The sequence below is a fragment of the Melanotaenia boesemani genome, chromosome 3 (assembly GCF_017639745.1).
Source record: "Melanotaenia boesemani isolate fMelBoe1 chromosome 3, fMelBoe1.pri, whole genome shotgun sequence".
Classification (NCBI taxonomy): Eukaryota; Metazoa; Chordata; class Actinopteri; order Atheriniformes; family Melanotaeniidae; genus Melanotaenia; species Melanotaenia boesemani.
Genome location: NC_055684.1, coordinates 8,560,321 through 8,576,206, shown reverse-complemented (window position 1 = coordinate 8,576,206; position 15,886 = coordinate 8,560,321). Strand labels below are relative to the sequence as shown.

General features: G+C 39.2%; 1 protein-coding gene and 1 long non-coding RNA gene across 2 annotated transcripts; both read right to left on the bottom strand.

Annotated features, from left to right (window-relative positions):
* Nucleotides 1–2,911: 2,911 nt before the first annotated feature.
* Nucleotides 2,912–4,760, bottom strand: LOC121636410. Its single transcript, XM_041979907.1, has 7 exons — nucleotides 4,588–4,760; nucleotides 4,002–4,103; nucleotides 3,680–3,912; nucleotides 3,402–3,580; nucleotides 3,191–3,284; nucleotides 2,983–3,072; nucleotides 2,912–2,926 (listed from the first exon to the last, which is right to left on the bottom strand). Exons 1-7 carry the CDS (start codon nucleotides 4,745–4,747, stop codon nucleotides 2,912–2,914), a joined length of 873 nt encoding a protein of 290 aa, XP_041835841.1. The 5' UTR covers nucleotides 4,748–4,760.
* Nucleotides 4,761–4,941: 181 nt separating this feature from the next.
* LOC121636501 lies at nucleotides 4,942–7,571 on the bottom strand. Its single transcript, XR_006009728.1, has 6 exons — nucleotides 7,396–7,571; nucleotides 7,246–7,289; nucleotides 6,652–6,740; nucleotides 6,234–6,348; nucleotides 5,718–5,798; nucleotides 4,942–4,970 (listed from the first exon to the last, which is right to left on the bottom strand). It is a non-coding gene; the product is annotated as an uncharacterized LOC121636501 (long non-coding RNA).
* Nucleotides 7,572–15,886: the final 8,315 nt, after the last annotated feature.

The following is a 15,886-nucleotide window of genomic DNA, read 5'->3' as shown; positions in this document are numbered from 1 at the left end:
TCCCTTCTTTATCAAACAAGTCATCCCCCTCATCAGCATCTTGCACAGATCCGTCAAGTCCAGCCTGTATCACTTGCAAATATTTTGTCCGGACTGTTACAAGGAGAGACTGGTGCTGGAACCTTCTTCGTTTAAGCTCTCCTTGAAGACCTTCAAGGCCTTCTTCAGAGAGGCTGGTGTGTCTATCTGGATAGTGGTGAATATAAAGACTTGGTGAGAAAAAAACCCTGCTCTATGATCTATCATAAATCAAGTCAAAGTCAAGTCAAAGAGGTTTATTTGTCACATGCACAGTTATACATAGTACAATTGTACAGTGAAATGTGTATTCTGTACCTGCATCCTTTAAGAATAGGAAGAATAAGAATAAGCTAAATATTTATAAAATAGAATAAAATAGAATAGAATAAAAAAGATAAATCTTTTCTTTTAAATAAGATAAAAGAATAGCAGCATACTTGTGTATATTTACATTCATATTTACATGTGCAAATAGGAGTGAGAAGTGGCTTTTGTTTTGTTCAGTGCTCAGAGTTGAGCAAGGGGACAGCCAGGGGGAAGAAACTCTTCTTCAGCCTCTCAGTCTTAGTCCTCAGGCAGCGGAAGCGCCGGCCTGATGGCAGTGGAGAGAAGAGAGAGTGTGCGGGGTGGCTGGGCTGACTGAGGATCCTCATCCTCATATTATCAAATCATATTATCATATTATATGAACAGAACAAAAAAAACATCTTAAATCTTTGGCCAAAATACGTACAGCTAATACTTACCTTTAGCACAGATGGATAAAGCACCCAAGGTCTGCTCCCTTTTCTTGATGAACTCCCAGTGCTGCTTTACTTCTGTAGCAAGGATCATCACCTCCTCCTCTAGTCTACGTATATGCATGAATTTGTCGAAAACCTTCTTTTTGGACAGGAAATCCACTCCATCTGGAAATAGATGCACATTGATTATTGGTAAAAAAAAAAAAAGATAAAGATAATTTGCTAAATTATAAATAAACTTGTGAACAGTAGGCAGGCAGTTTGAAATGCTTTGTTGGAGTACTGTGCTCAATATTAGAAATGTTCAGTGTCAAATGTTAAAAATCATGTAACATACCAGGGGGTGGTAACTGCCACGGAAATATATAGCCAGCTTGTAAAGAATTATTAAATGGTCCGATTTGATCTTTAGGTTGGACCATGTCATCATGCTGAGCTATGTAGTTCTCTAATTGCTGCTTTCCCGCCACATTCGGCTGCGGATTACAGAACGTCCAGTGTTGCTGTCTGGGACACATCGCAAATAAAGTGAGTGAACACACATAATCACATGAAATAAATGGGAAAAAAGCAAACAAACAAAAATTCAAATGACGAATGTTGTACCTGTTTGGCTATAGAGACGTGCTCTGCGCTGTCTGTAGCCTAGAGAAGTCTCCTTGATTCTTCTTCTCAGTGCGATCAAAGAATCATCTCGGTCCACAGGGAGTTCTGTACAACACAAAGCACTTTTAAAATTTTTAAACATTTTATATAGAAATATAAGTTTCAAGCCAGCCACTGATGATTCAAAGTAAAAACATGTACCATTCAAAACACTCACCGTGTTCAGCCCACTCCTGGACATCTCTGACCCACTGATGTACGGTCCCTTCATTGGCAGACATCTCACTCTTGAGGGTCTCAAGGCTTTGCCTCTCCCTCTGAAGATTCTGCTGTGTCTGTTGGATTTAAAATATGTTCAGATCTCATTCACATTACTGTGTGGCACCTTTAACAAAAAGACAATTAAGATGACAGTTACCTTAAGAAGTCGTTTGCATAAGGTGTCACACATATTCTCCACCTTTCTTCTATTCCAGGCCATGACCTGGACAGTAAGCATGTCTGTGCGGGCTGGAAAAGAAAAGCACTGCTGTTTGTAACCGTTTACACTCAGCAACTCTATTTGAATATTCTGGACATAAAACTTAGAAGCCGAAAACTGACCTCCTTTACTCATGAACTTGGTATTTATGGCAGTCCGGGAGAGGAAGGAGTTGACCATTTCCACTTCTTCTCCTAAGGTGGAACCAGCTCCATCTTGACTGCTTCCTCCCCATTTTATCTGTGATTTAGAAATAAATAGTGTGGTGCCTTAGTTTACTGAAGCTTCCAGTACTGTTGTGGTTCTATAATCCAGTATAGTGGATTTGAAATGGAACAATGGAACCTTTAGAGAAATTACCTCACACTTTATTCCATGCGCTTTGGCATGGAGCACAGACAGCAAGGGCTTCATTGTGGTGAGTTTATTGTACTCTGGGCAGATTTCAGATATTCTTGTGATATATGGCCAGTATTTACAGACAACATCCATACAAAAGAAGACTGGCGAATTCATGGCTGCCACCTCCTTTTGAAGAAACATTGGGTAGGCGAAGATTTCACCCCTGTAGGGTTGCATTACAACATTAGAGTATACCAACAACACAACAGTAAGTGGTCAACTGTCATTTAATTGGTGACTTTGTAAGCCTGCAAGTCCTTGAAATGGAATAATGGCACTGTATCAGTGAGGTTATGTATAGTAAAAGTGACACTTTTTAGTTCCATGATTGTAAGAAAGTATTAGGAAAATGTATATTTAACAGAGTACAGCTGACTGATGTGCAGGTAACTGTAATGCATTGAGATAACTTGAAATACATGGATCTGTGGTGGAAATACTCGGAGCTTACCTGTACATATTCAAGGCACGGAGAATAATGCCATGACGGCAAACAGCTACTTCCAGACCCTGAGGAAAAATGGAATCCTTAATTTAACACAATTCAGCATGTCTCAATAAAAAAATATTACTGGACACCTTAAGTTTGACAACACAATCATATAGAAACTACTAAAACTATATCTCTCAGTATAATACAGATTAAAATGGATAATTTTCATATCAAATACTTCTGATGAGATGAACAGACACATAATGTGACAATAACAGAAACTTTAAAACATTTACCTGCTCATCAAGGTTGGAGCTATTTCTCTGGTTTGAGGTCTCTTTGGCTGCTTTCAGTAGAGATTTGCCACAGACCCCTTTTCCTGGTACTTACAACAGAGTAAAGTGAAAACATCGAAATTACAAATGCTGGATTCACCAGTGATCATTTTTTAGATTTAATTCACAATTATGCGTTAGTATGCAAGCAAACAAATAAAACCCTTACATGCTTTGCCCTCTTTTGTATGTCTTCCACAAACGCTGCTACCTCATCATCTCGACAGAGAAGCACACCTTCAAAGTAACCCTTTCCATCAGAGCTAGAGAACATGAATGCCCAAATTGTTGGCTGGACAACCATTAACATTTGAAATAGAATTTTTCGTGAGAATGCAAACTGACATAAACAAACAACAGAAACACAAATATAAACTTACTGTCCATCCTTTCTGAAGCGGTAAAGCTTCCGGTTTCCATCCACAGACACAGCTAACATTTGTGGAGTACAGGCTGGACAGGTAAATGGCTCCTCCAAACACAACCTGTCCACCATGTCAGAGACAATCACCCACTCCATGAAGCTCTTGTAGAAAGTGTCAGAGCACACTTTACCAGTCTGTTGAAAGATTTGTTAAGCCATTACTTATATTTCAAGACAGTAATACTTAAATGCAGAATTGAAAGTGATTGAACGTGTATATTTAGGGCAACACACCCTGCCACTTTCTCTTGTTTGAGCTTCTAGCATTCTTATATAAGTCAGGCGAGAATTACTTGGTGCTGCCAACTTCATTTCCTTGAAGCCACGAAAAACTGCCACATCAAATAGTGTGCAGAAATGAACAGAAGCAGGCCAGTAACCACTTATCTGAACATCATGTAATGCTGGTGTCCAGCTTGCAGAGCAGCCTCCATAGTGCAGCTCTGGAAGGGACAGATCATACCGCCCTGATGAAAACATCATTTGTTATTGATGACAAAATCCACAAACAAAAGTTGTCAAGACAGTGAGGTATAAGGTGCATGCATGCAGTTACCTTTCATGTTGACAAACACCACAGACCGACCAGGGATTACAGTCGCCCTCTCTGCAGGACAACTACAGATTTGCTGTGGTAATTCCATTGGTAATATTCTAACTGGAAAAGAAAAGGGATTCATTGAATACCAAAACATTTTTCTCTTTAACAAGAAAGAACACACATATGCAGGCACACAATTTCATATTTTCAACATTGTGTACTACTCAACTTTACATACTACAGTTACTGAATAACCCATATAGAAATTCTAGATAGAAAAATATATTTTTGACTGTCAACCAGTTTTCTTTGTGAACATGTTTGTTATCTATAATAATCTACACCAGTTTCCTGAAGTTGTCACAAAGTTGGTTTTCCAACAGTCCTGAAGGACGGTAACTGCTACGAACTGGCGTTTAAGGCAAAGGTGTTTATGTTGAAGAAATGAAGAATTTTTACTCTATCACATTTTTCCCCACTTACATGATTCTATTTGTATGTTATTCTACAAAAGAGAAAATGATAAAAGAAAACCATAACATTTGGAAGTGTATACAAAAGTTTGCCTGGCACAGAAAGACACAAAGTATATATGTACTACCGCATGTTAGATGTGAATAATTGCCCTCTGCATCGCTCATCACCACAACTGTTGGGGGAAGAGGCATGTGGAAGCCATTGATCCTGGATGTCCGATTGTGTAGTGCTTTGGACTCGTGGTAAATTACATCACAATCACTACAGTAGTATTGCATGGGCATACATTCAGCACATCTAATTATGGATTCTGTCTTCTGGCATCTTTGACAGAGGCGTGGTTTTATGCAGTTTTGTCTCAGCTTATTGTCTAAAAGCTGAGGTCTGGCTTCCTTCCACCTCTCAGATGAGGCAGTGTTCCTCAGTTTCCAGTCACTGGCGGCTGTTTGAGAGCTTATGTCAGGGGTGGAATCAGCAACAGGCTCTCCAGCTCTTTAAGGACAGAGTCTGTCTCAGAAAGAATAAAATGCATTGATTAAGCAAAATCAGGCCTGAGTTATCATCCAAAACTATATCAAAATCACGATCTAGGCCAATGAAATATTAAAATGACAGGTGACAGTATTCTCTTAAGTCAAAATATGTGCAATGCTTCCAATTTAGCTACTGTAGCGCCACTAAGAAATTTCTATTTATATATCAGATTCTAAGGAGAAATATCCTGGATTAGTGGATTGTGGCAAAAATGTTTTTCAATAAAAATGGCAATAATTCAAAAATGATAATTCTGACTACTAAAGCTAGATATGCACTAATGTGTTTGGATTAAAACTAGTGAAGAGAGAAGAAAAGTGTGTTTCCTACACATACACACATTTGATCCCTAATGCACACACTATAACAGTCATTCTATCAGAAAGCATTTAATAATCTATGCTAACAAGTAACTCAAAAGCCATAATCTTTGTGATTTTTGCTAAAATAAGACAGTTTGTAAAATTTTTATTTTGTCCTATTTTTCTTCAAGAGTATACGATTCTACATGCCACAAAAGAGTAAATCATGCTAGGTAGCTTAGCCTTTATTCTTCTAACACTAATATCATTTGTGATGTGCATCCATTACTATGAATGAATGAATGAATAAATAAATAAAAACTATCTTTTTATTTTAACACACATATTATGGCCAGATAGTGCTTAAGGTTATGACACTCTATTAGAAACAGGTTGGAAAAAATGTCTTTTCACTAACCTAGTCTTTCTTCTTGCTCATCAGGCATTCCTACTGAAGGCTCTTCTGGATTACTGGATATGACTGATCTGGATTGTCTCACTGTAAAAACAAAGTTCAATGTTAAGTGGCTGGTTAGCTCATTTTGTAGAGCATCAGTCTCCCATGTGGGAGACCAGGGTTTGAATCCCACAGGGGATAAATAAATACCTGCCAGTTGGATCCTTAGGTCAGATCCTTAACGCTGCTGCCTAACCACTATAAGTCGCTTTGGATAAAAGCGTCTGCTACATGATTGTAATGTAAGTGTGTCAACAGTACAGGACATTGTCAACAGCAGTGTATTGCTGATTCATCAATGTGTGGCCCACACACATTTTCAATCCTGTCTGCAAACTGCAGTGAACTCTCTTTATCTTTCTTTTTTAAAATCCACATTAGATTCCTCCTTATCCATAAGGGGACCAAGCCCTCACTAGTCATATGTCAACAAAAAAGATGTTGCACATTATTGAAATTCAGACATAAGAAACTAACCGTGTGAGTTTGATAAATTTGACTTGATAGTTTGGGGAATGATATTGCCATCATCATCTCGTTGTCTCCAACGACATCGATTATGTTTGGATATCCTCCTTTTTTTCTTTCTTCCCTAAGAATGGCAACAGAATCCAAACAATACTGGTAAACACACTGACCACTACAGAACAGCTTTGGTTAAATATATTCAATTCGCAGTTGCACATGGACTACATAGTTTTCATCTTCATTTTTTGGGAGAGGCAGCACAGAGACCAGATCGAACGTGCCAACAATACATCATTCAATCCACTATTTTAGTCTTCAGCACCATCTTTTTTTGTAAATAAAGTTAGCATGTGATATCCATAACAGTTACACATAAGTGTTCACGATTCTTACTAAAAAAAGGAAAGTTTAGTAAACATCACATTACCACTGTTGCCTTAAGTTCTCCTGCCAGAGAGTGTGCTTCTCTGAGAATCTCAGCAAGCTGTGATGTTTCTGAAGCTGAAGCCATAATGCCTAAAAACAAAAACATGAGATGACCTCCTCAAGCAGATAGTTGCTCCAACTGTTGAGCTGACTTTCTATTGCTGTAGTTGGAACAATCAATACAATTTACATGAAAATCCTTCCACAAGTTTTCTGCTTTTTCACAGTACATTTCTAGACTCTACTATGATATATCTATCTTGTTCATTATTAGCAAATCAAGACATCTTGAATAATCCAGTTACTGTTCCCAAAGATATCATGTCAAATACGAACTGTCTGATAAATCAAAGTTAAAATTATTAAGATATAGTTGTAAGTAATTTAAACCAGTCTACATACACAGCCTAGCCTATGTGCATATACACCCTAACCCTGACAGTGACACAGTGAAAGTGTTATTATTTAACACGATCTGACACAAGCCTATATTATTTCGGTCTGGTAATAGCTGTTCATGAACACAGATTTGAAAAATCTATGTTAGCAAAAAAAAAAAAAAAAAAAAATCTATGTTAGCATAGCCCACACTTACCAAAGTAGCCTATTCTTTTTTCAAGACGCGTAACCGCAAAATACCTAGCAAGACAAACGGGATATTAAATGTAGTTTCTTGCTTTACAGGATATTGAAATGTGAAAGACTTAGTAAAGCTACTCCCAAAATAAATTAGAAATGCCCAAACCTTGCACCGAAATCATCGCTAAATTGATCTACGGAAGGAGAAAACGAGAAGGCGCGATGACGTCTTCTGTTGCGCAGGCGCACTGATCTCTTGTGTTGCTGGAAGTTCGTATCAAATCCTACGAGTTATTGTGCATCACTTTTCGTAGGATTTTCTACGAACCAGTAATGACGATACGTTGCTCAGACAGAGACGGAGGGAGGGGGAAAAGAAGAAAAAGGAAAATAGGGTTAATATTTATTAATATTTATCCTACACAGTTTGTGTTTGTGTCTGAGGGAAGATGCAAATGTTTTCTCTCAGAAATTTGATTGTGCTAAAAGTAAATTTTCCCATGTATGTGTGTGTATAAGCAAAAGCATTCTTCATTGCAAGCAAAGTGTTGTTCAGATTTGACAGATCTCATTTCCTTTAAGGTAAAAATTGTTCATGTTTGACAAGTTTAAAAGAATATATATATATACTGTGAGCTTGTGTGTGTGTTGGTATGTATGTGTGTGTCCAATTTTCCACCAACCAGGTCAGTTAAATTTGCAGAAAAAAGAAATGACTGATATTCAGTCATTTTTAAACACAAATTAAGTAGAAAGAATTCAGTAAAATCAAAGCATCGTGATGAAAGTGTCCATAAGAAAGGAATGAAATTCTTATGAAAATATTTTATAAATGCAAATACAAGTCAGCTGAGACTCCTATTTTTCTTACAGACAACCAGCTTTTACAACCCGAAAGTGTCCTTGTGTGTATTAAGTATTTTGGAGCAGAGCAAAACATTTCCTCAGCCTGATCAGGGGTCTCATTTATAACCGTTGCGTACGCACAAAATGGGGCCTGAAACTGGCGTACGCCTCTTTTCACGCAAAGGTTGTGATTTATAAAAAACAAACTTGACGTGAAAATGTGCGGTCTTTCACGGCAGCTCTGACCCATGCGTACGCTGGTTTTGGAGGCTGGGGGAATTGGCGACACAGATGGAGAGGTGGGGAATTAACAACACACTGCATCCAGAGTCCTCTTGTGGCAGCGTGGGGTCCTGTCACCATGTCTCCAATTAATTTTGCGCTCTGGCTGTATGACCGCAGATGTGATTTCGGCTCACTGGTCAGCGTGCATGACTTCAACCCGGCAAGAGTTCATAACCCGTCTCCGCTGTCTATGCGTCCTGCTACACTCTTCCACATCCAATTTCCCTATATTGCAGGAGAACAGGCCGACATTAAAAGGCAATTTGCAGCAATGTCCGGTTTTCCTAATGTAATCGGCGCAATTGACTGCACTCATATTGCTATAAGGGCCCCATATGTCGATGAATTCATGTATGTCAATAGGAAGCATGTGCATACTATCAGTGTTCAAGTCATATGTCAATCCAACATGATGTTGACAAATGTAGTTGCACGATGGCCTGGCTCTACACATGACTCTTACATCCTAGCGCAAAGCAGTGTAGGGAAGAGACTGCAGGCAGGCGCTGTACGTGATGGCTGGCTTCTTGGTAAGACAATAACTTTATATTGACAACCAGCTTAGCCAGATGCAGACCACTGATGCACTGTTTCATTGAAATGCAGGGGACAGTGGCTACCCCCTCCGGCGCTGGCTCCTGACCCCCTTCCCAAACCCCCAGAGCGCAGAGGAGACCCTGTTCAATACCGCTCACTCCCGTGCGCGCTCAACTGTAGAGCGCGCCATCGGCCTTTTAAAATGCCGGTGGCGGTGTCTGGATGCGTCAGGGGGTAGATTATTGTACCATCCCCAAAAGGTGTGCAGGATCATGAGGGCGTGTGGCGTGCTGCACAACCTGGCACTGAGGCACGGCATCCAACTACCTCCTGGCCTCCCCCCTCCTCGGAATGCCGACCCTCACCCACAGCCCCCTCCCAGACACAGGGAGTTCCAACACGGGGCACGGCTCCGTGAGGAGGTCATGCAGCGATTAAGCAGACAATAAGGTTCACTTTTTCACAAGCTCTTTTAATGTGTTTGGAATGTCGAACATAATGTCACACAAATTATGCAGTGTTGTTCTGATTTCCTTCAGTTCATTGATGGTTTCTTTTTGATCTCGCCATGGTCCGCTCTGTCCCGCTCACAGAGTTAACTGAGGTAACTATGTGTTGCCACTCACGACACTTAGTCTTATTTGTCACGCCACTACTGTGGCTACCAAACAAAATAATTTTTCGACTCTCCACCTCACTCACTAATACATCGATTTCTGGCTCTGTGAAGTTGCGTTTTTTGGTTCGCTTCCCTGCGGTTGCCATTGTTCATGGATCACAACATGGATCAGCTGGCTCATTTTAATACACGCTGAGGTACTTTGCATTGACCATTTATGGTGGAAAGTGGGTGTGTAGTGGGCGGAACATGAGCCAAATTCACCTGCGCAAACTTCAAGGACGAGTGTGATTTATAAAGGGGAAATTGCTTGCACCTGTGCGTACGCACGGTTTTATAAATCAGAATATTTTATGGCGTACGCCAACTTCCGGTTTTGGGCGTAAGCACACTTTTAGTAAGAATCCTACGCACAGTTTTATAAATGAGACCCCAGATCATTTTACATTATCTGGATCTTTTCCAGGCGTAAATTTAGCATCTCCTTCTAATTTAGTTTTTACTGCTAAAAGTACCATTTTATTTCTTCATGAGATTTCTCATATCCTACTTTAACTGTTAGACAGAGCTTCATTATTACCAGCAAGGTGTCCTCTCTCTCCGCTGCTTCGGAATGTGAGAGAATCTCCAGCCACACACACACACACACACACACTCTGCTTTGACCCTTTTTTTTTTGTTTTTGCTATCTTCTTATTTGGTTTCATTATTCTTTCCTTTTATGCTTCAATAATTCACTTATTTTGTTTATTATATACTCATTTCTTTTTTTTAATTTATTTTATAAGGTGCACCTATTTTGACATATTTATGTATTTATTTTATTACTTATATTTATGCACTTAAATATTATTCTGCTTGGCCCTTTTTTTTTTCTTTTTTTTTCCATTGTTACATATTGGGGAGTCCCATTCACCCTCCTTCTCCTTACCAGCTGTGTTTCCCATTTTGCAACTAGGACGTCTCCTGTTGGTTTTTTCTTCTTCGAGTAGCCCACACTCAGGCACAAAAATTATTAAAAAGCCAATTACTTCCACCGAAGTTTTTACTTCAGTGCCGGACTAAACCTACCCTACCGCAGTAGAATAGTGACCTACCTTGTCTTCACAAGATAGTGGGATACCCTACCTTATTTTCATAAGATAGTGAGAGAAGGGGTGGTAAATGAGACTCCAATATGAAAACTTCTCACCGTGTGTGATTTGAATGCTGCTCCACAGGCAGACTTCGTTCTGGATATCAGTGGTGCCTGAACGGAGTCCCGTCCCCTGACGGTTAAGGCTGACCCAGGGGCTGAAGAATCCTTCAGGATGAGCAATCACGGGTTCTGGTCCTCCGGTCAGTCACTCAAGATATCCTGCTCGACAACGCCAGATTGTAGAGAAATAAGAATCGGAGTAAAGGAGTGGGTGTGATAGTTACCCCAAAGACCACCAACAGAGACTTCCTGCTAAAATATTCCAAGACTGGGGCAGGCCCAGAATGAGTGAAGCAGTGTGGCTTCATCGCTGCCACATTTGTCACACTGAGGGTTCACGTCTGCATAAATATGAGAGCAGGACCTTAGACATGTGGCCCTATAGACCAGCTTGAACTGCTACAGGGAGTGATGAGAGCAGAATGATGCAGAATTAACAAGCCCCACATTTTAATCAGACAGATGCTGCTTCACCTGCGATGGACTGGTGACCTGTCCAGGGTCTACCCTGCCTCTCACCTGCTAAAGGTCAGGCTCCAGCTCCCCACGACCCTTAAGTGGTATAGATGATGGATGGATGGATGGATGGATGGATGGATGGATGGATGGAGGTGTGGTTTAAAACTTTCAGCTTATTGTAGATTTTTTTAGATCAGGCCTCTTAAAAAGGCTTCAGGCTAAAAATGTATTTATTCTATTTTACATTTTTATGCGGTTCAAAGTTTTCTGATTTTATTTTTTTAGATGGACAGAAGGGACAGTTGGTGTTTATTAACATTGATGAATTCATTTTCTTACCTTGGGGCCAAACGTTTCCAGTACAAAGTGGTCCAGGGTTCATTCACATATTAACACTGTACTGGTTTAATTCATCTCATTCTTGGTTTAGTTTGTTTCAATCAATAATCAAGACCAAATCCACTTCACAGCTAAAACTGTGTCATCATAATATGACATCACCACAAAGACATTTATTTATCTTGTGTAAGTGAACCTGCACATACGAGATGACCAACAGGAAAATAATTCATGGAATAAAAATAATTCATGAATAAATTCATGGAATTAAACACGTTTAAAATCTCAAGTCAGGCTTATTAACACTAAAACTACTAATTGTTAAATTCTACTACAGCAAAAACAAAAGTAGGGACCTAAGAAAATAGATGCAAAGAAATAGAAATTTCGAATGCTCTGGCCCCCTCCAAAATAATATTAATAAATTATATGGATCATTCTATTAAAATTTATTTTTTATTGTTTGATGAGATTAAAAATAAATAAAAATGTGTCCAATTGTTTTTCAAAGTTTCAAGCTGTTAATATATTTATTTTTACTCACATAAGACAATTCTATTTTAAAAGAAAATCTATAATTTTTCATTATTTCTAATTAGCACATGGCCATTTTTACCATGTCCACAATGACTAACAGAATTTGCATTTAACATAACAAATATTTTTTCTGATAAAACTTTTATTGTTTTCAGGATCAAATGGATATCCTTGATACTGAACTATATTTAGTGAAAGTAAAATAAATAAATATTATTTTTAGTTAAAAAAAAAACAGCAAAAAAAAAGCTTACCACCCTGTCACACATTTTGTGACGTTTTTTTTTTTTTGTCTATAAAAATAGACTTTCATTTTACATGGCATCACAAACAGGAAATGACATCATTTGAGTCTCTGTAGGAGCCAAGTTTAAAAGCAGGCAAGTTCCCACACTATTTTACATTGTTTATTTGATGTTTTTATAGCTTGGATGGGGTCCGTCAAGCTTAATGTAACCACACTGTAGTGCAAAATATATCAAGAAAAAACTTAATGGAAAGAAAATGATATTTCAGATTGAAATCAAGTATGCTGAGTCAGCTACCTTACCATGCAGCGAACTGGCAGCCATTTTAGGTTGAAATTTACCACCTGGTCAAATTTTTATTGTGACGGGCTGGTTCTGCTCCACATTTGTGTTTGAAAATTGTTTAATTGGAGCCTGAATTACAAGGTAAAATATCCGTTTTGTGTATGAAAAGGCAAAGGCACGTGTGTGATGGCCCGCCACACATGGTAATATCTACACCTCACCACAAGTGTAGATCTACTTTAATTTTATTTACAGCCCTGAGTCTAAATACTACACATTCCATCTCACTTCATCACTAAATTACTTGATTTTTCATACCTAACAACAATGTTAAACACATCTAGGTACTATAAGATTAAATTGTTTTGTATTAATATTTGTGCTGCCAGCTCCATTGGACTTGACAACATGCTGCAGTGTCATAGGGGTGTTTGGAGATTTATTTTGAGGTTTTGGTTAGTGCAATTTTTGGGTAGCCATTGTATTCCCCCTTTTTGTGTTCTCTTGGTTTAGCTCAACTTATATTTAAGTTCACCTGTTAGATTGTTCAGGACGTCAGTTTGTTTGTGTTCATTCAGTTGTTTGCTTGCTTAAGTTCTACTTCGTTCTGATTTTGAGTCTATTTATATTTAGTTGGCCTCTTTTATCAGTTGTTTAGCTGAACTTTTTGGATTTTGTAAAACTTAGATTTTTTGAGGTAAATAAAAAGACCCAGGTTTTTGAACAAAAACCACCTGTGTCCTGCTGCCTTACCCTGACAACGTGTTGTTGATGAAGAATGATTACTTCATTTTCTGTTAACCTTGTTTCTGTTACTCCATCACTCAATATCTTACTCTCATTTTTACTCATTCTACCATTATGTCCTCCACTCACTAACCCCTTAAAAAGGAAACTTGCATTGCATAATATTTGCAGATATTTCCATCATGGCTCTATTATGTGCTGCAGAAAGACAACGGCGATGTCGTGCACGGCGGGATGCTGATCCTGAGAGGAGGCAAAAATACTTGGAGAGTGAGCGTCAGAGATGGAAACCAGACGTAGAGCTAGGGAAAAAGAAGATGATCAATGATCTAAATGAGCGAGGCAAACGTCAGCTACGTAAAAAGAGGAGGAAGCAGAACAGAAAGAGAAAAAAGAAGAATGCCAGGATGCAGATTCCTGACACCCCTCCTGAGAGTCCAGATTATGTCCAACAGCCAGTGGAGCAGGCTGGATCTTCAAGGTCAGAGTAATCTGCAGTTAGCTTTGAAAATACACAAGTAGAGAAGAAAAAGAATAAGCAGGCTTATCATTAATATTCAGTTCTTTTACATGTTATACATGGTGACTGACCCACTAAATTATAAAATCATTTCTGCTGTATTTTAGGCAACGTGAAGCAGGAAAGCGAATATCTAGTAAGAACAGAGAGAAACTACAAAAAGGAGTTGAGAAGCTAAATAAGAGTTAGAGAAGGAGAGAAAACATGCTGACAAACACCAGAAAACATGCAAGCGCTCAAACAAGAAGGATTGTCCTCATTTAAAAGTAAATCAGTTAACTAAGACAGGAAGACTAAACTTAGCCATAAGAAAAAACTCCTCTACCATGAAGCCCTAGTTGAGGAAATAAATAATAAGTATAGTAAAGCAAGAAAAGAAAAAGAAAAACTTTGATTCTGAAGGTCACAGTGAGGAAGATTTTAAAGAAATCTTCAAAGGCTTCAAAGGTTTCCTGACAATGCTCTCGGATTCTCAAAGACGTGTCGTGGTGTACAGAGTGAACATCTCTGCACCACCAACAGAAAACCCACAAACAGATTTCCTCCTGTGTTGAAGTCTGACGTACAATCCTTCTTCACCCGAGATGATGTCAGCCGAAATACGACGGGACGAAAACAAACCGTCACCAGGAACAAGGTGAAGAAGCAGAAGAGATTTCAGGTTGACACAAAAAATCTTCATAGAAAATTTATTTCTAAAAAAACCTGTAACATGCTTTTTCTGCAAGATTCGTCCATTTTGGGTCGTAAACCTCACGCTTCCTGACCGCAACATCTGTTTTTCAAACCTGTTTTTAAAAACAGGTAAAGTGTAAATCTAGAGTGTGTCTTTTTATATATGTGGGATCTGTTATATGCTGAGTCAGCCCAAAGTTGTCCAGACTGTTACTCGGGTCTTTATAATAATAATAATAATAATAATCATAATAATGGATTAGATTAATATAGCGCTTTTCAAGGCACCCAAACCGCCCTGTTTTCTCCCAGGTAGAGGGGTAGAAGAGGTCCTTTATTTTGCAGGGAGTGGAGGCCAGTCAGTCTCATCACAGACTTCAGCTCGCTTCGCCCGGCCTGTGATACGTTGTCCTCCCTTTTCCAGAAGGCATGATTTACTTTTTGGCTTTGCACCAAGACAGTTCCAGGGAGGGTTTTAACCCGATGATTCAATGTAATAATCTTATGTTATCTGTTCCTTTTAGCCGTATGTTTGCTTGCTCATCACTGTTGTTTTGAATCAATGGCAAGGTTGTTCATTTCCACACAGTCCATTTACTTCAATACTGACTTCAACATAGCAAACTTTCACCTCCAGCACTGGTATCTTCCTCTATAGGTCTTGGTAGTCATCTGTAGAGATGGAAGGCAATCTTGCTGTTCCTGAGCCTAGGGTTAGCAACTTTCCATGCTACTTAGCTTTAGCTGAGTGCTGATGACACAACCATCTCAATGCGAATATCAGCATATGTCCACATGGATGAAAGATCGTCACCTTCAGCTAAATCTGTCCAAAACCGAGCTTATTGTCTGTCCAGCCAATCCTTCTTTACTGCCACAGATGAGCGTACATCACACTTGTGCCTACATCTTCTACCAGGAATCTTGGTGTCATGGTAGACAACCAGCTGACCTTTAAGGGTCATGTTGCATCGGTTGCTCAATTTTGCCGATTTGCTCTCTACAACATCAGGAAGATCAGACCCTACCTGACACAAGACACGGCACAGCTCTTGGTCCAGGTTCTGGTCATTTCAAGCACTGACTACTGCAACTCCTTACTGGCTGGCCTGCCTGCATGCTCAGTTAAACATCTGCAGATGATTCAGAATTCAGCAGCACGTCTGGTCTTCAACCAGCCCAAAAGATCTCATGTCACTCTGCTGCTAATCGCTCTTCACTGGCTTCCAGTTGCAGCGTGCATCAAAATTAAAGCTCTGCTTCTAGCTTAGAAAATAATAACCCAAACGGCTCCCTCCACTCCTTAATCCAGAGCTTCACTCCCTCTTGACAGTTATGCTCTGCCAGCGAAAGACAGCTAGT